This window comes from Chelonoidis abingdonii, chromosome 17 (genome assembly GCF_003597395.2).
Source record: "Chelonoidis abingdonii isolate Lonesome George chromosome 17, CheloAbing_2.0, whole genome shotgun sequence".
NCBI lineage: Eukaryota > Metazoa > Chordata > Testudines > Testudinidae > Chelonoidis > Chelonoidis abingdonii.
Genome location: NC_133785.1, coordinates 32782468 through 32805761, shown reverse-complemented (window position 1 = coordinate 32805761; position 23294 = coordinate 32782468). Strand labels below are relative to the sequence as shown.

Sequence of the window (23294 nt, the reverse complement as noted above, 5' to 3'; positions counted from 1 at the left end):
CCTGTTATCTGCATGCTCTTTCCCTTAAATGTCCCTCCAAAGTGGTCTGCTCCAGTGGGGAACGTACTCGACGCCCCAGCAAAGGAAAGGAGGGGCTTCACAGAACTACACTAGCTTTCTCAGGGATAAACTCTATCCTCAGCTGGATCCCAGTGGGTTTGGGTAGGTCTAGAAATTCCCACAGGTCTAACTGAAGGCAGAACAACTTGCCCCACTCTGCCTTTCTGAAGACATCCCCATGGCCATCACAACGCATTAGCCTATTCTTTGGTTTACTGATTGCAGGGTGTTTTATTATAATAATATAATAATATTTATAATAATATAAATGACACCTGCTGCATTTGCCCCAGGCCAAGCTACTGCTGCCTCTTGTCATTGTTTATGGGCCAGGCCCTTCAAAGACTCACAAACATGAGCAGTTTCACTCAGATGCATGGTCAGTCCCACGGAAATCGATGGTAGCAAAGGAAACCAAATGCATTAAAGTGCTTGTAGCACCAGCCCTGATGTTATTAATCCTAGCAATGTTCCTAGTGGCCTTTTAACCCTTTCCTTTGTTCATTTTTAAAGCCATTGAGTATATCTAACCCGCGCCTAATTTTTAAAAATGATTTTAACTTGCCTTTCTCTAGATACATAGCGCTAGATTCCCCACTCATGTCAATGGGAGTAGCTCTATTACTTCCGATATATAATTTCTACTTTTTCCAGCTCACTCCTTTGTTTGAAGTCATCTCTCCTCTTTCCATGTCTGACTCAGTGCCTGATCCCGTGAGGGCACTCCATTGCTACTAACTTTAACACAGGTGGAAGATAATTAGCATCTTGCAATAGGTGCTAAGCAACTCACAGGTATGGACCCATTCCCCCCCAAATCCTGCAACTGACAATGCACTGTACATGTGGACTGTCAGTTGCAAGATCAGGAGCAGAGTCTGCAAGCTGCAGGAGGCAGGAGTATGGCATGATTTAACTACAGCTATAGCATTACACAAATATTCATTTTGAACCATTATTCTAACCTTGAAAACAGCAGCAGTGTTTTTCAGACTATGAATTGTATCTCTCTGCTTGGGTATTTAGTTAGCCCATCATCATGGGATCTGGGTTGTTAACCCCTCGATAATGACTACTCACAGTATCACATAACAATTGCCCGATACATTTAATTTTTTCTCATCTAATATAGAATGTATTATATCCTTTCACTACTGTGTGAAACAGTCATTATCAAATGGAATCTGGCAGCAATATTTGCTTATTAATTCATAAACAGCTGAATCCATTCTCAATTTGAAGTGGTGTAGGGAGGGGTCAAAGGCTAACCATTTATTTTTACAGGTTGTTGTCTGCTATTTTCACAATGTATTTAGACACACAGTCCACTATGAGTTGCCAAATCTTAGTTCCTTTAATTAATTTTAGCTTGTTAAACAGTCAGAGGGATGAGATATTTGCCTCATATTCAGTGATCATTAGTTATGAATCTGGGCTTCATAATGAAGACCTTGGCCAAGACATTAAAAAATGGGTAGCTGAAGCCCATAATTACTCTCCTAAGTCAGTGGGCAGACCTTGAATGCTGCAGAGAGCTTTATGGCTCCTATCAGAAATCCGTGCAGATTCTTCACACCTTCAAAAGTCAGGTCAGTTGTTTTGGTCTCTCACCACAGAGTTAGGAATCAAACTTTAGTCAGTCACTTGTGAAAATCTTGCCCCTGCATTGTCTTTTTGCAAATCAAGGTCATTATCCTGCTATCAATACAAGTGAGCTGTCCTTCCTCACACAAACAGGCTGATCAAAGGCTGAAGTGTTGGGCCCAAAATGAATTTAGTGGGCTTGCCTGACTGAATATTTGCCTGTGACAATGACCCTCTGGGCTGACAGGCACAATAAAGCATGCTCGGCAATCTGTCCTTGGGACAGACCAAGCTCTGCTGGAAGGGGCAAATCCTGCTCCTGCTGTAGGGCACTGATGAAGTCCTGCTGAAAAGGGATGAGAGGGAAGGATTTTGGTGAGACAGTGCAGGAAATGCTAACCCCCATGCGGTGCAAAACTCAGCTCTCTGGGAAGACTGGAGTTTGAGGCAGAGCTAGCTATGTGATAACCCACTATGAGGATCCTAGCCCTTCTCCCATTGAGATGGGATGTGCAGGCCCTAACTCTGCCCTCCGCTGGATCACACTAGCACCCAACTAATTTAATCAAGCTAGGTACTGGAGAGAGGAGTATTCACTCCCCTCCTCCCAGTGAAGACATTGCTGGATCTAAGCTATCACACACATCACTGTTTAAAAAACAAACCGACCCCAAAACGTTTAAGATGGTGAGGTTGATGTTAATTCCGGCAGAGCAGGGGCAACGGAAACAAGCGCATGTTGTCACTAGACTGTGACCTTTAAATCTAGAGAGATAAGGTGATGAGGTAATATCTTTTATTGAACCCATTTCTGTTGGTGAGAGACACACGGTTTGAGGTGACACAGATCAGAGCTCTGTGTAAGCTCAGAAGCTTGTCTCTCTCACCTGGTTCAATACAAGATATCACCTCACCTACCTTGTTTATCTAATATCCTGGGACAAACACGGCTACAACAACACTGCATATCTTTTAAATATACACTCTCTCTATACTTGCCTTTGTGGTTTTGACTTTATTTCCACTGCTGCAAGACCAACCTGAATAGTCTGGTAGCACTTTACAGTCTTCTCCATCCAGACAAGGGTTCATGTGACACCACCACTTCTGGATGACAATGGAGGCTAGAAACAGAAACAGAATACAGCCTTTTGATAAAATTACGTGTGAGCCAGTTATCTGTTTAAAAATTACCGTGTCCTGTTCATTTTATATTTAATCTAGTATTTATCCATTAGGCAGAAAATATATTCACCATGATTAACCAGTCTGCAAAGACATGATTCTAAAACCGTTACTCACACGAGTACCACAGTCTCATTGAATTCACTGAGTTGAATGATTTATGCTATTCAGTGAACGTTTAAGTTGCTCTGGCTTCTTGCCTATGTATGTTAGTACTTACAAGCTTGTCTACACAGTGGGGTCAATTCTAATGTGCACCAAAACTAGCATTATGTTAGCAGGCACTAGGGACATTTTTGCACACACCATCAGGGTCTACACAGGCCAGTTAGTGCGCAGCACATTGGTGTGCATTAGGAGTCACACCCCGCTGCTGAGCATTACTGCAATGTGTAGCCAAGCATTTGTGTAACCAAGTACTTGCCCATGACTGTTGCATCTATGTCTCAGGATAGGCAGGATATTGGCTCCAGGATGCTGGTATGGAGATGAATGCTTAGATATCATGGTGACAGACTACCTTAGCTAGATAAACAGGTGTCAGAATGGCAGCAGGGATCATAGCTAGGCTTCAGTCCTCGTACCCTGCAGCTGACATGGTCAGGAGGAGGTTGGAGCATGATGTAGTACCATCTCTTTCTCATTGCGATGGACTGGAAAGCACTGTAGGGACTGGGAAAAATTCTAGCAATTACTTCCTTATGACCACACCAATCTGGTCTGAACTGCTAATGAAACGGTTTTCCAAGGGAGCTCTGAGTCCAGCCACAGCTGATAGGTCCAAAAACCTAGTGACAAGGTGGAGGGTGAATGTCACAAGCAGATGATGCTCACATTAATGTAATACAATCAATAAATAAGAACAGCAGCAGCTAATGAGAACAACACCCCTGCTTGCTATGAGCAGTTACACTCAAATGGAGTTGATCTGTTGAGTGCAGGACAGTAAATGTTTAACCTGGATATATGTGCTAGGCTGGAAGTGGTTCTGTCAGCGGGTAAGAAAATATAATGGCTCAGACCTACACGAGTTCTATCAGAGACTCACGTAGAGAACAAAGACCCAGGAGTGGGGAATCTATTGTAATACCATTGGGGAAAAAAAACAAAAACATATGAATAGATAACTAAGAATCTACTTTCAATTGCATCCTGTCACTCTTACAGGAGACTTAATAATTTTCTACTCTTAACACAATTTGTCTCGAACTATGCTTTTTAGTTTTACAGATGTAGTCGTAACTTCTTACTAATGCAGACAACAACAGATATATTTTGCCACAAAATGTTACAAACTTTTGCAATGCATTCCTGATTTAACATAAGTACTGTGGGTGCGATCAATCAAATCACAGAAAACAATTTGGAAGAGATGGGTCTGCAATTTTACCATAATCTAAAGTGGAGTGCAAAATACAATATGGCTACAAATGTTGATTTAATTCCTTTGCACTTTTTTACTATGTGCACAAAATACTGAACTTCATACTTAACAAGGTGCCTTGTTCTAAAGTGATGTACAAAAATAACACAGCTTACTTTATGTAAAGATAAACAATTTTTCATTAGTTCAAAGGTACTTTCCTACTACTGCAACCTTCAAATTAGATTAACTAATGGCAAGCTGACACTGGAAGATTCAATTGCTGAAATGCTGATTCAATTATTTATTTTCCAGGGTATTCTCTCAGTCTAGGTGGCATTTAGAGGCATCCATGGATTGAAAAATACCTTTTTGGAATAACAGTTTGACTTCAGATACTCTCCATTCAACCTATCGGAGTTATAAATGAACACATGGTTCTTGTCACCAAGCATTTGCTTGTACTCCAGCCAGGGCCGGCTCTAGCCATTTCGCTGCCCCAAGCACGGCGGCAGGCTGCGGGGGGCGCTCTGCCGCTCCGGTGGAATCTCTCGCAGACGTGGCTTGCGGAGGGTCTGTGGCCGCGGCTCTGGGCCTCCCGCAGGCATGCCTGTGGATGCTCCACCAGAGCCGCAGGACCAGCAGACCCTCCACAGGCACCCCTGCGGGAGGTCCACTGGAGCCGCGTGCCGCCCTTCCGGCAACCGGCAGAGCGCCCCCCGCGACATGCAGCCCCAAGCACGCGCTTGGTGTGCTGGGGCCTGGAGCCAGCCCTGACTCCAGCTGATTGATTATTGATTGACTAATTTGAATGAAACTTAATTGTGCATCATGGCACTTTAGAGATCACTTCCATTCTGAGTTTATTACCACCTGATCAGTTTGTTTTATATCTTTGCTATTTGCCAAAATTCTGATTTGTTTCGCATGCTACATGTATTTAGGTAAACATGTATTCCTAATTACAAAGTTCTTTCATTAACTGAGCACAGATTCTCTCTATTAACATTCCAGTCTCCATGTATACATGCAATTATTTCTTTTCTTTCCTTGTTCTACCCAGTTTCTTTTTTGTACTGAGAGCAACCATTATAATTAATTGGTCATGATATGTTTTGAGCCTAATCAACAATGGGCATCACTAAATGTGAGGCAATTTTCATTTGTGTTCTCAACCTACATTCTCCTCTCAACTCATTTCCAACACCTGATTGAATATTCCTTTCAAAGAAATACTTCAAGAATGAATCTCCAGTGCCAGTTGAATAACGCTGCAATATAGGACTTGATTCACCCTTGCACTATTAGAGTTTTACGTCCAAGTATCTCCGCTGATTTCAAATGGTGTAAAATCAGAATAAATAGGACAGTGAATCAGGCCCATAATTTCCAGAAGCACCCTATTTCATTAAAAGCCAGCACAATCACTAACTGAAAGCACCAAAGAGTAAATCAGGCATTGGACCTGCAAGCTCTTAAATGGCCTGAATATTTCAACTTCAGCTCTTTTCTAGTTGTGATTTTTTTTCAATGATATTCCAATTTCTTTTCTTTCATTGGCTGGTTTCTGCTATGTGTTGATACCTTTCTTCAGAATAAGTGAAACCCTTTCTTGATATACTTAATATATTTTGTTCTATTTGATGTGGGAAACCACCAATTCTTTGCTGTAGTATAGCACCAATTCTTATGTCAATTTATGCCAGGATGTCCATAATGTCTATTTTGTAGTGCTGTATTTCTTAGCTCTCTGGGCACATTTGCTCATTTGAAAAATGCTTCTTGTATTCCTATACTAGGAAAGTTCTCGGGCTGGATTTTAGACTAAACTCTTCTTCATAGAAATAGTTACTAAACTTCTGCTGTCCCTATCACCGTTTGAATCATGGAGCGATTTAAAATATCTCCTCCCTTTATCAAATTGAAGAGTTCTTGGAAAGGTTTCAGTAACTATTTTTTCAAATAGAATCATAGAAATGTAGGGCTGGAAGGGACCTTGAGAGGTCATCTAGTCCAGCCTCCTGTACTGAGGCAAGACCTCATATACTTAGACCATCCCTGACAGCGGTTCGTCTCACCTGTTCTTAAAAACTTCCAGTGATGGGGATTCCACAACCACCCTTGGAGTCCTATTCCAGAGTTTAACTATTCTTACAGATAGAAAGTTTTTCCTAATATCTAACCTAAATGTCCCTTGCTGCAGATTATGCTACCTACCTTATGCCTTGTCCTACCATTAGCCGACATAGAGAACAATTGATCACTGTCCTCGCTGAGTATACCAATCTCATACTCTACCAACATCTTGAGGGAATAGAAGACTATTTTGGCGTGACATCTACCAACTGACTGTGGATTGCCCTACCTGGAATAAATCTTCTGCTGACACAGCTCCGCAGGGAAGTAATAGTAGATTCCATTACTAGTAAATAGTATATTGCCCTGGGTGGGGGATAGTTCGGCTTGTGGTGATTTACTTAGAGATACGTTTAACACACTTAGGAAAGGTAGTTTCACCACAGACAAGAATCTATAATGCTTTATCCTCTTGGTAGTGGCTGTCAGCCTAGCTTTAGGTACTTACTCAAGGATGTTTATTTCTACAGAGGAAACAGGAGAAAACTAAAATGTCATAATGATCACTTTGAATTTAAGTGTTTACCACTTGTTCATAGCACAAGGAGTTGACCTTTACTAAACTAAATTTTCTATGGCTCTGATCACAACTTACAGCTGCAATGCTAGGCAGTTATTCAGGCTTTCTTATTTTTTTTACTCACTGATTATTATAAGTTCTTCCTTTCATATTCTGTGCTCTGTTCTGAACTTGGCAGCTTAATTTGTCTACAGTAGTGTTTCTCAAAGCATGTGGCTAGCCTATCTTCGGAGGCTCAAAGAACCAAGGGAAATGAGGCTGTGGGGGAGGGGATTGAGGGGGGAGAAAGAAATAGTCTTGCTTTTTTTTGCTCAAGACTTGCAAAAAACAAAAACAAAAATCTAGTCAATAGCGGTCAGTACTAAAATATCTACCTCTGTATATACAATACGCGCACACAGATAGATGGTTCCTTGTTTGTGGCACTCCAAGTGCAATGACCTTAGTGAGAAAAAATGTAATGAGTGGGCTATCATGAACATGGAATAAAAATATACAGACCCAATGCCTTATTTTAAGGAAAATACCTTTTGCTCCTGCACTCTATTTTAAGAGTACTTCTGCCAAGGAATACCGGTGGACTTTTCTGCGCTTGGCAGGAAAATGCAATGGAAAATCCTGCTCTATTGCTTTTCACCTTTTTACTTTTCATTTTAGACAGCTATTTTGACTTCTGCTACAACCAACATTTTCAGTTCCCTGGGTGAAAGACTGTAGAAATGCAAAGCACTTTACAAATACTAATTAAGCCTCACAACACAGAAAATATTACTAGACTCATTTTACAAATGAGATTGGGTAAAATGAATGAGGATTTAAGGCTCGATTTCTTACATTCAAGACACTTAAGGCTTTCAGTCCAGTGCATTCCCAGGATTTAATTAATGTTGCATTCCTTTCTGTAGCACATGGTTAGCTGCCAACAATCTTCTGACCAACTTTCGCCTCTCTAGGCATATTCCAGATGAAAGTGTTTTCTAATTAGTCCCATATTGGTAGAATTCCTCACCTCGCCAGATTTCTTTTGCTAATTTTAATTTCTACATCACAGTTAGGGGCAGATCCCCAGCAGGAGTAAGTTGGCGTAGCTTCATTATGGCACTCTGTATTCACTGATTCCCAGGGTGGGAGTGTGGATGGATTGACCATGTATGGACCACTGCATGCCCTGAGCTCTGTAAAAAGGGGTTTTGTGCTTGCCAAAACCAGGCAAAGGCACATGGGTAGCTAGAGCTGAGCTGAATAAAGAGCCAAAGCATCCGTGACTATGTATATCCAGAGGTCCTAATGCACGACAGAGGGTACGCTGAGCAGCGGTAGACACTATTCCAGCCTATGGGTATGGGTATTTGCTGTGGATAGGCTGCATTATGGCATTGCATTTCGCTCACTCCCAGTGTGTCCCCCACACACAACCTCATTTCTATATTTATGCAGATAGGGTGACTGCCACACTCATTGACCAGAGAAGCACCAAGTTTCCATGCCTAACTCTGTAGTGATATTATATTCTAGAGCAGGGGTAGGCAACCTATGGCATGGGTGCCGAAGGCGGCACTCGAGCTGATTTTCAGTGGCACTCACACTGCCCAGATCCTGGCCAGCACTCTGGGGGGCTCTGCATTTTAATTTAATTTTAAATGAAGCTTCTTAAATATTTTAAAAACCTTATTTACTTTACATACAACAATAGCTTCATTATATATTATAGACTTATAGAAAGAGACCTTCTAAGAATGTTAAAATGTATTACTGGCATGCGAAACCTTAAATTAGAGTGAATAAATGAAGACTCGGCACAGCACTTCTGAAAGGTTGCCGACTCTCGTTCTACAGTGCCCATGCAGTTTCCAGGTCTACAAGAAATGCGCTTGGGCACTCACCTGACCCCATAACCCCATGTTTACAGGCATGGCTGCCCATTATGAATTAGCACAAAACTGAGGCTGAAAAATTGGCCTTACATGTCCCCATGTTTGTTTGAAAGTATTTTGAAGTCTGACCCATTAGTTCACTACATTGTACCCTATTTTAACAAGCAGTATTGCTAGAGTAAGACTGCTGCTTTAATTCGACCTTCTGGAATATTCTTTAACATCTGTCCAAGCTATTTTAAAATCCAAATTACCCAGCTGAGCTGATTCTACCATCATTCTTATTTTTTAAAATATCTATTTCATGGCCTACTTACACCGAAAGCCATAACACACAGTACTTAGCAACTTCGGGCCCAATCCATATCTCACTGAAGTCAATGAAAAGGCTCCAATTTACTTCAATGGGAGCTGGGTCAAGAAACAAGTTAATGAAACCTGAGAAAGACCAAACCAAAAAACAGCTCCACCCAGGAACCAAAATAAATTTCACAATTTGCTGAAAAGCCAAGAAAGTCTCACTGCTGCTGGCAGCTGTGCAACTGACAAGAATGTTAATTTCAACCAGCAGCTACCCCAGGGCTTCCAGACTCCCAGGTCAGTTCAGGAATTGGTAGCAACTGGCCGAGTAGTCTGAAGCCCTGCAGTCCCCATCCCAGGGCAGTCCGCATGGCAAGACTGGCCTGCAACCACAGATCCTGGAAACACACTGCAGGAACTCCAGGGTCCTGGTTCCACGGCTGGGAACCTAGAAACCCCACAAGCCCTGGCATGGCAGGACTGTCCCAGAGCTGTGTGTAGGCCTTACTTGGTATGAGTGGGCCCCAGTAGCCAAGGGCAGGGAAAGAGAGAAGCTATGTAAAAACAGGGGCAAGAAATAATTGTGTCAGAAGCAATGGCTACAAATAGGTAAAAGGGAGATAAGCACACAAAAAACAAGGAGAGAACAAACAAAATACAAGGAGGGAACTTACAAAACAGACTGTGTACCTGTGGCATGTGAACAAGGAATGATATGCACAGGAATTGATCCTGAAAATAACCTGGCCAATCAAAAAGTTCACAATATGATGCAGAATGGAAGACACGTGTCAGCATGGGGTTTCATTTGTATATAAAGTAACCAATATTTGTACTCTTTGGATTTATGGTATGCCCTGTACCCACCCCTACGCGTGAGTCTGATCACCTCTGTGTAGTTTGATTGTATGCCAACAATGAAACCTGGAGTCGAGTTGAGTTCTTGGGAACCTGAGAGAAATCCCAATACAACAGAAATAGAAACCCTGGGATACACATGGCAGGCCTTCACCAGAGCCACAGACCCTGGAAGCCTGGGGTACCTGGCCCTAGGGCACTCTTCATGAAATTATGTCCATTACAAAGACTGCTAAGTATAGACTGGGACTCAGGAGAACTGGGTTCTATTTCTGGCTCTGATACTGTTTTGCTGGGTGGCCCTGGACAAGTCACTTCACCTCCCTGAGTCTCAGCATCCCCATCTGTAAAATGGGGATAATGATGCTGACCTCCTTTGTAAAGTGCTTTGAGATCTATAGTTGAAAAACACTAGATAGGAGAGAGGGATTATTAAAGGTATTTTTACCAAGGGTTGCCTATTCTTCCTTAATGATTTTTCCATTCTGGCCTCATAATTCTTCCTGAACTAATACCATTTGTATCGCCCTTGTTTATGTAATGGTACATGAACTGATGTGAGTAGCACCACTGAAATCAATAGGACTAATCATGTGAGAAAGCATTCATCAAGCTGAACAAGTGTTTCATGTTCTGGCATAATATGGAGACCTAGTCCTGGACCAGGACCCCCATTGTGAAATTGTGTGTAAAGTCTTTTGTATTTCACTTTTCTCCTACTATGGCTGTATAGACTGGAAAGAATTTGGGGGAAAGGACCGTCTTTTCAGTATTATTTTTACATGGTGTATGCGGAATGCTTGACACCAAGGGAAGTGTGCTACCTGAATATAAATAATATTAGCTAAGCTTAAAAGAAGATACCTTAAAAAGCCACTCAGAATAAGTGCTCTCAATTACACTTTGTTTCAGTTAGAATGTAACCAGTAATACCACACTTTCAACAAGACCTTTAACTCTCATGTTACGAATGTGCGGATTGTGGTCCAATTAAATCTTCTTGACCTTGGTAAAATCTCTGGGAAAAGAATAATGAATCTCTTTCATTATATTTAAAATAATTAGTTATTCATGTTAAATATTATCTTTCTGGCTTGTGCACTGTTGAGGCTTACAGAAGTCTGTGAATATAGTGAAAAATACAATTTTGAGCCTCTGAACAGATAGTTATGGGTTCTGTGGAACAGCAGAGGAATAAAATGTCACTGAGTCCAGATTTAAATACTTACAGAAATACATAAAGTATACTAAAACATCACCTTAAGGTGGGAAAAAATCAAGAGCTTCTCCTTTCATAACTAAAAATCTTGCATTCTAAATGTTTTGTCTTATTTAATCTCAAGCACACTTAAAGGAAAAGAAGCCATTAAATTGTTTCAGCAAGTGTTTGCTTTGACAAAAAAAATTAGACTTTCGCTGCACTTCATTCTGTCGTGAAAGCATAGAGTGTTACCTTTGTAATACTAAAGTATATTTTAATAAATGTCTAGACTTTATTATCCACCATAAAGAACAGTAAAACTGTGGCATGGTATGTTACATAAAAGGTACAGGCACTGCATATGATTCTACAGGAAAAATTATTCAGTAAACTGAAAAATTAAGGTTGAATTGTGCCCCTGCATTACAAGATATTTCAGACATCAAGCCAAATCTAATTCCTAAATAAAACAACAGGGTCTCAGAAATAGAAAACATATAAATAGGTTAAGTAAGTACTAAAATCAGACAGTTACATTTATTTGTAGGATTTTTCCTAAAGTGAAATATTATAGAAAGTCAGAAAAACCGAGGGTATTTTATACTTAACTTTTAAAGGTCATGATTTTGTGAGAAAAGCAATGGAAACAGAATAAATATCTTACTTGTGGATTAACAAAAACGTAGGGCAGTGATTTCTGTGTCAATATTAATTAGCAGTAAGCTACTAAAAATTTTCTACTTTATTTCAATTTAAATGTAAATTTCACAGACTTATATGTAAAGATCCTTTTAATTCTTACTGACAAATAAGCTAATGAAGACTTATATTAGCCATTTCCTAACATAAAAGCATCCCATGGCCAGAAGCAGCATATGTGTTCGGAGACAAACAATGAAATATTTAGAGAGATTTGAGTCTTTGGGGGTAGATATTTCAGCTACACAAATTCATTATAAGATCTGGCTGCATTATAAGATCTCAATTCAAGAGAAAATGTCTTAGTTTATAATTTTTTAATTTATATCAGTCAAGTGTTATAAAAAGCGATATTCACCAGTGCCAACAAACTGAAGACTGTAAATCGATCTTTAAACTGTGTCATTGTGCCTATGGATTGTAAAGCTCTTCAAACTAACTGAAGGCAAGGGTGATGGACTAGATCAGTTTGTAATATGCTTTTGCATTTATCAGAACATCATAACAGTGCCACCTATTGTTTGTGGCACCAATTCAATGGTACATAATCAACTCCCTTGGGATTTTTCACATGCCATCTCATTTGGGTTAGAGCGCACGCAAAGCTGAATGGATGTAGGGCAGAGGAGACACATGGGAGGTCCAGTGCAGATGCATATTATCAATATAGGGTGCTGGATTATGCCAGCCTATAGGAGAGTTCACACAAACCAGATGTCTCAGTACTAATCTGCTTGCCCGTGGCTACGAAGTACTGGATCAATGACCAGTCAGTGGTTTCTTTATGTCCCAATGATTCCATGGCCGTGATGCTATGGCTAGAGGCAGCTGGATGGGTTAATGATTAAACTCACAATGTCTTGGCTTGTGTAGTTTTGAGGCTAGTTTAAAGTACAATTTTTAAAGTGGAAAAACTAAGAAGTTTTATTGGCACAGACATGAAATGAACAAGAACATACATTAAGGGGATTAATTACACCAAGATTTATGCACACTCATTATCATCAATGAACAGAGATGTTTCCAAAATTAACAAAAGGGAGGATTATGCTTTCTAGACAGCAGGAAGTCAAACAATCAAGGAGACTAAACGTCTCGGAGAGCCAAAGAGCAGTAGGAGTGAGTGGGAGATTGCTTACCTTCCACGCAAGAGGGCTGTGCCCTTGTTGTTCCAGCCACCTGCCCTGGGAAGCAAGAGCACTTGACTGTTTGCGACCGTTCTTCAATTCGGTTCTTATTGCAGCAACGATGCACTGCGACGACTTCACACGTCCCTTGCTTGACTTGGTGGTGGCCTAATAATCAGAGAGGTAGAAGTTTGGGGGGGCAGGGGTATTACTGTCATGGTGCCAAAAGAGAATCAAAGCAGGGAAAATGTAGCAATTTACTGTGGTGAGAGTGTACACAGTCCTGCAAGACACTGAGCCACTTTGACTCTCACTGGAGCCCCTGGAGGCGAAGGCACCAAGCACTCCCTGCAGGACCAGGCACATTACTTGCACTTCACATGTTATATTTAATTCAGATTACTTCATCATAACAGTGCTTGGTTTTTCTATTTGCCTCCATCCACCAATTAGCCAGCCCTTATAAATGCATACAGAGAATGACAAGTTTGCTAAAAAGACTAGACAGGCGAATGATATAGACAGAAAGATCTACAAATCCATCCATCTCCAGCTTAAAAACTTCCACTGGCTTCCTGTCCCTTATCACATCAAATTCAAGCTCCTTGCCTTCATCTATGAAGCTCTAGATAATGTTGCCTTGCTCTCCTTTCTCCCTGATCATCCTCCATTTCCTCTCACTTTTACTCTCCCCCACCCCATCTTCATGCCTCCTGTCAAGTCCCTCACTATGCATGGAAGGATTTCCTTCTCCCTATCTGCCAAGCACTCTCTCTCCCCAACTTCCAACCCCTCCCGGTACCACCACTTCAAACAATCCCTCTCCCCGTCTCATCATCAATTACCTCCATATTCTTAATCTCCTGAGTTGTTGACAGGTGCCTTGCCTTGTGTTTGCAGGGTCTTCAAGGCATTGGATGGGTGTTATCTATGTTTGTAAAGCACTCTGGCCATTACCAATGCCATATAAAAGATTTTTTTTAATGAGTTAGCTAGACACAAAGATAAGGCAGAGAATCATAAAGTATTTGCCATCAAAGCAGTTCTGGGGCTTTGTCTGAAAAGAATGCAAGGTACACACATAAGCATCAGCGGATGCATACTATCAAAGGCCTGGTTAAATAAAAAGAAAGTGAAACGTAGAAGAATACTGTTCAAAATAGTACATCGGATACATCAAAAAAGCTGAGAACTTTATGATGACAAGCCCTGGAGAATTATTCTGTTCTCCTACTCACAGAAAACCTCAGGACTGCGGGGGGGAGAAAGCAGGTGCACAAGTCTGTAGCAGTAATGACCTGAAGCATGGACATTTCCTAGCAGCTAATGACCAGCTGGGCCAAGATGAATTAGCTCCCAAATTAACCGCCAAGTAATTCACTCCCCATTGTCCAGTAGTACTCAGTGACAATATGTTTGATTATTAAGTGATCATGACGTGCCAGCAAATTAAAAAAAACAAACTATGTCCACAATGGGAAAAATATGTTCTGGTGCATTTTAACTACACCACAAGGCTGCTCCAAGGAACTTGTCATATTAAGACATTGCCTTTTAGTGAACTGCATAAAAGATGAAGTGCCAGGAATCTGTGCTCTGCTTGTTAGGAGGCATCTCCAGGGACTGCTCTACCCTACAGCATGGTTCTGGCCACAACCATCCTACCCCTGAATCACCCCTTATTGGGGACTGTGTAGGAGAGACACATAGGCACTGACTTTAACAGGATTACCCCAAAGGTAATATTCAGTGTGAGTGATTGGATCAGAATCAGGCCTTTAGTGCCTGTCTCTTATTTCTAATATCAACTTAAACAAAATCACTGATCTGAACACTCTTACATTTAGGGAAAGTGAACTTTGCAGTTTTGACCCATCTCTAGTTAACGCAAGAAGACAGCAGTGCACAAAGCAGACGTGCATTCTCTATAAACATGCATCAGCAAATATCAGAGGGCTAAATTCTGCTCTGCTCACTCACACAAAAACATTCCATTGAAGTGAATGGAATTTCTCCACTTGCATGTGTAAAATGAACAGGATCTAGCCCAGAGTTTGCTAAACAGAAAGCCACCAAAAATCAGCAGAGCTGGGAATATTATAATTAAGCTTCTAAGCAGGTTTTTTACACATGGAGAGTATAAAAAAATTAAACTGTTTTTTTTTTAATTAGATTGGCTTCCCAGTGTCCCTTTTGTGTGTGTGTGTTGCTTTCACAAGTATTTCAAACCCAGCTGGAGATGCGTCTGATCTCTGCTGTCAAATTGGTATGCAGAACAATCTTAATGGACAGAAAACTAGATATCTATAATACAGAAAAAGGAAATTTACTCTTCCATTTGAGCACTAAAATGTAATATATATAAATTATTTTTTCCAGAGGGGGAAAAATACACACACACACACAACTGTTTTAAGCAAAATATGCGATAGTAGTAAAATACATAAGGCATTTTATAGAATGAAAAATGTTGAACACAGCATAAAAGTTTCTCTCCTATAGTTACCACATTAGATTTATTGGCAGGCTGTGTATTTTTATGCAAGTCCCTAACAGTCATATAAGAAATAATAATAAATAAAAGCCCTACTTCTAAGACAGTAGATGTTCCATAAGTCAGTATATATAATAAAAAATGAAACTGGCCACGCCATTTAATTCCAAATGATTGTTCTACACAATTTCTCTGTGCGGTAATTTTTAGCCACAATAAACAGAAGCCTGAAGATCTGCGAGATTTTACAAAAGCTTGTTTTTAGTTTAAAGAGCTTTTATTTATTTATTGTTAACTAGAATCAAACAAAGGGCCTGAGCCAATGCCCAGTAAAATCAGTGTAAAAACTCCCATTGCCTGCACTAGCAGCAGACCGGATTCAATAGCTGAGGTGGTCCCTTCCAGTCTTCTGTTCTATAGGTACTAAGAAATTGATCCTACGCTCATTGAAGTCAAAGACAAGACTCCTAATGTCTTTAATTGAGCAAGATCAGGGCCTAGGTTGGGCCCAAAAAGAGGATACCTTAAAAGGGAGTGAGGAAAAAAATCAAGAATTGGTACAAATACATTACATAAATGTACATATTTGAATCTGTGATACACTATACATGAAAGATCAACTCAAGCATCTGGTGTCCAGCAATTAATAACTAAGAAAAGATACTAACCTGTTATGCTAAGAGATGCAAACCCTCAACGATTTGTATACGTACGGACCAAATATATCCGACAATAAATGTGTAGTTGAATGAACATACATTTAAAAGGCCAAATCCTGTATGTTTTACATGAGTAGTCCTGTTAAATCAATGGGACTATTCATCTAATTAAGACTAGCAGGATTCAGCCTTAGGCATGCAGCCTGAAAAATAGGACCTGTTTTGAAATGAGTATGTGTGTGGAGTTTGCAGCCATGACACCATGTCAGCGAAGTGCAGGGTTTAGGCCATGCTGGTGCTCAGTGACAATAGGACACTTGCAGAAAACAAAACTGATTTTTGTACCTTGTCTTGGTAGCTACTGTCACACTGTTTCAAGTAGCTCACAACTGTGAGTGCCTACCTCAAGGCAAACTGTCAGAAAACAGGGCAGACACCCCAAACTGGTGGTATGTTCTACAATTAGATTTCACCCAAGCAGTACCAAATGTGAACTCCTGGATCATTATACTAGTCTTACCACGGAGTCACAGACAGACCCCCTTAGACAAACTGGACTTTATGATAAAAGCTCACTTAAGCCAAATATCACATCACATTAGGGTGTTCCCAGTCCTAAGAGACCAGTCACTTACCCCAGATCAAATCGGTACTCCAGATCTTACACAAAAAGATAACGCTGGTAGCCAATTCTATAGTAAACTAACTAAAGGTTTATTAGCTGAGAAAATGAAATGAGAGTTACTGAGAAGTTAAAGCAGGTAAAATATATATACAGGTGTGTCACACTCTATAATTCCACAGGGTAGCAGAGATGTAATAATCTGTCAGTTTCCCAAAAGTCTCTCAGGACTACCCAGAATAATTCTGGGGATCTCCATCTTCTCATTCAGTTAATCTGCCGTTAACCAAACAGTCCAGAGAGACATCTGACAAAGTGGGTATTCACCCACGAAAGCTTATGCTCCAATACGTCTGTTAGTCTATAAGGGGCCACAAGACTCTGTTGCTTTTTACAGATCCAGACTAACACAGCTACCCCTCCGATACTAGTCCAGAGATAAAGGATCTTTCTTTGAATCCAGTCTTATAGCCTCTTCTCATAGAAAACAAGCTGACAGCGTCACTACCTACGTGGGCTTTTCCTTTGATGAGCGAGTGAGGAATGACCTCCGATCATCACACATAATGACCACCTGCTTTCGGATTAGCGCCCTTCTGTTAAAGTTCTTAATTTGCATTCCACGAGGCTTCTTCCACATTTGGTGGATGATTTAGTTACAGGGGTACGCACAATGCAAATACTTGCTACGACATTCTAACAAGATACAGATAAGTGAAAACAATGCAAGTAACAACCTATTAGTTTTCATGAAGTTTAAACACCAAATACACTCATATATTTAACTATTACTTTGAGCTGTACTAATACACAACCACATTGACCTGGGGCTTCAGCATGAGCTGGCACCTGCTCGGCCAGCATCACAGCTACATTATTATACCATTTTTCATACTTTCAGACTGCTCAAAGTGGTTAGGAAAGACATCCTTAAATTGTCTCTTGGTAAAGTAGGGTGCTCAGCTTTGAGAGTGCTACTCTTTTCCAGTAGAATAAAAGACTTTCTTGATTGCCCCTTCTCTTCTTAGTGCAGCTCTTAACTTCGTTGGGGGTAAAGCCACCATCACAGTAGAAGACATCCAGCAGCGGGTCAAGAACATGAAGAGCTGGACCAGACATGATCCACACCTACTGGCTAAAGAAGAAACTAGCAGCACAGATGAACCAGCTGCTAGCAGCAGGCTCCCACCCAAACTGGCTAACACAAGGAAGGACAGTGCTGATCGTGAAAGACCCCTGCAAGGGAACAGAACCGGCCAATAACCTGCCTCCCCACAACATGGAAAGTCCTATCAGGCATCATAGCTGCCAAGCTACAGGACCATATGGGCCAGTACATGAGCACAGCTCAGAAGGGCATTGGGAACAACACCAGAGGCTCAAAACACCAGTTGCTCATAGATAGAGCAGTCGCCCAAGACTCAAGGTCTAGACAGACCAATCTGAGCACAGCCTGGATTGACTACAGGAAAGCCTATGACTCAATGCCGCACACGTGGATCTGTGAATGTCTGGCGCTATACAAAGTCAACAGGACACTAAGGACCTTCCTCAAGAACTCAATGGGACTATGGAAGACAACACTGGAAGTCAACTCAAGGCAGCTTGCACAAGTGGCCATCAAGTGTGGCATATACCAAGGTGATGCACTGTCCCCGCTGCTGTTCTGCATAGGCTTAAACCCCCTCAGCCAGATAATCACAAGGACTGGATACGGGTACAGGTTCAGGAGTGGAACTACCATCAGCCACCTCCTCTACATGGATGACATCAAGCTGTATGCTAAGAATGAACGAGACATCGACTCGCTAATCCACCTGACGCGGATCTACAGTGAGGATATCGGGATGTCATTCGGACTGGAGAAGTGTGGCCGGATGGTAGTGAAGAGAGGGAAGGTAGTCAAGACTGATGGGGTGGAACTACCAGCGGGCCACATAGCAGACATACAGACCAGCTACAAGTACCTTGGCGTCCCACAGTCACATGGAAACCACGATGAGGAGGCAAGGAAGACAGCAACATCCAAGTATCACCAAAGGATAAGACAGGTCCTGAAGAGCCAGCTCAGTGGGAAGAACAAGATCCACGCCATCAACAGATACGCCCTGCCGGTCATCAGATACCCTGCCGGTATAGTGAGCTGGCCAAAGGAGGACATGGAGGCTGCCGATGTGAAGACCCGGAAGCTCCTCACAATGCACGGAGGTTTCCACCCCAAGTCCAACACCCAGAGACTGTATACCAGCCGGAAAGAAGGCGGGCGGGGCTTGGTGAGCGTCAAGGCCACTGTCCTGGATGAAACCCGGAACATCCAGGAGTACATCAGTAAGATGGCCCCCAAAGATGAGCTGCTGAGAGAATGCCTGAGGCAGCAGCAGACATGGGAGGAAGACCAAGCAGAAGAAGTGCCATGGCAAGACAAGACCCTGCATGGGATGTACCATCGACAGATAGCTGAGGTGGCTGACATTGGGAAATCCTACCAGTGGCTGGAAAGGGCTGGACTAAAAGACAGCACTGAGGCACTGATCATAGCAGCACAGGAACAGGCACTGAGCACCAGATCCATTGAAGCAGGGGTCTACCACACTAGAGAGGACCCACGGTGCAGACTGTGCAGAGAGGCCTCAGAGACAGTCCAACACATAGTGGCAGGATGTAAGATGCAGGCAGGAACAGCATACACTGAACGGCACAACCAAGTGGCTGGCATTGTGTACAGGAACATCTGCACAGCGTATGGGCTAGACCCTCCCAAGACCAGATGGGAGATTCCACAGAAGGTTGTGGAGAATAGCAGGGCTAAGATTCTGTGGGACTTCCAGATCCAGACGGACAGGCAGGTACTGGCCAATCAACCAGACATCGTGGTAATAGACAAGGACCAGAAGACAGCGGTGGTGATAGATATAGCAGTGCCAAGTGACAGCAACATCAGGAAGAAGGAATATGAGAAGCTGGAGAAGTACCAGGGCCTGAAAGAGGAACTAGAGAGGATGTGGAAAGTGAAGGCCAAAGTGGTCCCAGTGGTGGTAGGAGCACTCGGGGCTGTGACTCCTAAGCTGGGTGAGTGGCTCCAACAGATCCCAGGAACAACATCAGAGCTCTCTGTCCAGAAGAGTGCAGTGCTAGGAACAGCTAAGATACTGCGCAGAACCCTCAAATTCCCAGGTCTCTGGTAGAGGACCCGAGGTTGAGGAAGACACATACCACCCATAATGCGAGCTTGCCCCTTTTTTGATGTAGTATTCATAATTTATTTCTATACATAACCGCTCATCCATTTTCAGGTCAGATCATACATATAGTAGCTGAGCATTACGTTATTCATAATCATGTGTCTCTTGCATATCGGTTATTTCCTTTGTGAAACACATGGCTTTTTGCAACTCAAAAAGGAAATGAAGTTCTTTTAACCAAACACATTTTGAGGATCAAGCCTTTTGGATACCGCATCACTTGGGATATCAAATGACCAGTTTGGGCCTAATTGCATTCAACAATTAATCTAGTTACTTCAAATTGTATCTTCCTCCAGGTGAGCTTGGAGAATGTGAAACAGCAACTTTTAGCTCAGAAGTTATTGCTTAACTACCTGTAGATTAAGTAAGTGTCATGTGCTAGAAAACAGAACACATCTGGAAAGAAACATCTCCTTACTTTTAAATGAAAATCAGCCCCGTAGCCACAGAATACAAGGGGTGAAACTCAGACAGCCAGCACAAGGCATATGAGCTAATTAAATCCCCATTAAGGACTTAAAATAGTATTTAAATGGGACTTAAGCAGAGCAAAGACCTTGTGCTGGTCCTTTGCACAAGGGTGTATTTCACCTATTAAATAAAATCAGTTTGCCAAATTCAGACACAGTCTTATTAACTGAGAGATCCGCTACAGAAAAGTAGATAAATAATTACTCACTATTTAGCCATCACTTGAGATTCTGCTCATGAAAGATCTAAGAACAATGTTTGTCTTTTAAAGGTGGGGTTGTATTAAGTTTTTCTTTTCCCGTTTCTCCTTTTATTCTTATTTTGAAAGAGTGAAATTTCAAACCCACTGAAGAAAGAAACAGCCATTTTTTATTGTCGCCTTTTATTTTAACCCCTCCCCCCACTGCATAGAGAGAGTCTCATAAAAATAATCTCTCAAGGAGCTGCAGAGCTCTTGATCCTCTCAACCTGCCTGTTCTTTAAATAAAGGTGTAATTCCTGAAAATTTCAACGCTTCAGTTCAGTTTCAGCCCAAAGTCTGAGAGGTTACTCAGAAGAGGAAGAATGATGTTGTAGCCCAGGCACTGGACTCAGGAGATCTAAGTTTAATACCTGGCTGTGTGTGTATGTACATGAGCCCTGATCTCAGCTGGAGCCTCTGTATTGGGTGAGAGAGGTACATGCTCAGGTTTATTAATTCAAACCTTTATTTTCAGCAAGAGCATTCCTTGAGATTATAATTACTCTGGAAGTAAGAAATGACAGACGTACAGAAAAAAGAAATTTACCATTCTCCTGCAGAGCACGCAGGTCGTGATAGGTTTGTTCTAGGATGTTCCAACAGCCCTTACAATCTCTCTCTCATATTTATCCACATCCAAATTATATAGTTATTATCATACTATTGAATATCATGAATATTAAGTATCTTATGTAACTCAAACAATATGCATGAGTTAACTTTATGTTTTTGCTGTCTAAGCTGTTTTCATGCTGTTATTCGATTATGCATATTTGTGCAAGTTTGGCCAGGTCATTTTGACCAGTTTTTCTGCAGAGGGACTTTTTGAATATGTCCAGTCCTTTTCCACTTGTCTCCTCTCCAACCCCCCAGCTACTTCAGGCAGAACATTTTATAGATATGTTAAGCCTGCCCTGTTTTAAAAACCATCACTCTTACTCCACATAGCAACTTATAAACACAACATCATCCAGCCCAAACAAAGGCTAGGCCAATAGTCAGCCTGTCAGCACATGTCCAAATTTATGCATTAAAAATGACTCTTAAAACAATTCAAAATATAGGTACTATTGTAATACAAATAATTAATGACTCTATATTCCCCTTATTTGTCAGTGATCCCTCGAGGTCGAGGATGATCTTTCACAGGTTTTTTCCCATGGGTCCTTTGGTGACTGAGGAGTCCGATCCTTGAGCCACAAACTCATTAGCAGACATCGCAGTTGGTGCTGGAAGACAGGGTTGGACCCCGATTGCTGCCTGACAATTGTCTTTTCTTTCTTTTCTGGCCTTTTCTTTTCCTGGTCACAGAAGAACGCCCGACTCCCCTTATTATTCCCTGTTAACCAGAGTTCTGCATGGATTAGACCAATAACTGCATCTCTATTTTCCACTGCAAAAACCTGCCATCGCTAACGACACTGCACATTGTATCCTAATTTCATTGTTTTCTCATTTGGCAAGTTGCAGTAATGAATATTTCTTGAAGCTATATTTATGTATCAGATATTTTCCCAGGCTGATAATATGAGAAGTTAATACAACTTTCTATGAAGAAGGTACCATTTAAAAATACATATATGCATGTGTGTGCGCACGTGTGTAATTCTTGTGGTCAGATGTCAGTAGTTACTTCTAGATCCCACTTGGAACACAAGAGACTTTGCCGGAACATTGATAGGTCAAAATTCTAAGCCACCTCAGCTCTCTAACTCTCAGGTCCTGCACCAAGAACACTTCAGTCAGACCTCAGCATTGGGGCCTTCAAGTTCAACCTTGTAATCAAAACAGACCATGACCAACGAGTCATTCGCATGCACACTTGCTCTCTGGCCCAGTGACTATTCCACTATGGATAAATACTACAACGATCATTGGACCAGAGAAAGAGAGAGGGAGAATGGGAATGGTCAGTGCTTAGGACGCCCACCTAGGAGACAGAAGACCCCAGGTCCAGTCCCCCTGTTCCAACAACCCTCTCATTATCCAGAGTCCAACAGCTTCAACATGAGATGCCCCACATCAGAATATCCCATAGTTGAGAGAGCAGAGCACTTTCCTGAGAGTAGTAGACCCCTCTTCAAATCCTTTCTCCCCCTCCAGCAGAGAAGGGGGAATTGAACCGGGGGTCTCCCACATCTCCCACTGGGCTAGAAGTAAGACCTTCTCCTTGCCCACCTCTTTTGCATGGAGTAAGGCAGCTGCCTAGTTCCCTCTCTCAAAAGCCAGCTTAGTCTCTGAAGCCTCCTGACTTGAGGCAGCAGATTCTTGTTTGTGGATCACTAAGCTGACAGAGGCGGCTATCTCTGAGAGCAAGGCAGGCCTTAGCACACACCCCTCTGGGCAGCATCTCCCATGGGCTAGCATGCTAGGTGGCTGCACACCTAAGCTAGCTGTTGTAGATCACACCCTTAGCTGCCTGTCTCCCCTGCCCTTCCCCCCATTCATTGCACAAGGTGCCAGGGCACCTAACTCAGCCTTAGGGATCACAAAATTGTTCCTCTGATTTTCTAGGAGCCTGAGCAATAGACACTCAGCACTGCAATGCTTACAGCCCTTTGTGGATCCCACCCTAACTACATAGTCACCCAGGCACCTCCATAATCCATGCAACAAGAACAGACTGTGGAAAGTTTCACTACCCTGTGCGTTTAT

At 41.9% G+C, this 23294-nt stretch overlaps 1 protein-coding gene across 1 annotated transcript in view; it reads right to left on the bottom strand.

The window, feature by feature from the left end:
- The window catches only part of TAFA4 (TAFA chemokine like family member 4), a 106342-nt gene that overhangs the window by 4078 nt on the left and 78970 nt on the right, over nucleotides 1-23294 (bottom strand). The window contains 2 exon segments of the mRNA XM_075073149.1: nucleotides 2644-2768; nucleotides 12920-13075. Coding sequence (XP_074929250.1) covers nucleotides 2644-2768; nucleotides 12920-13075 — 281 coding nt within the window.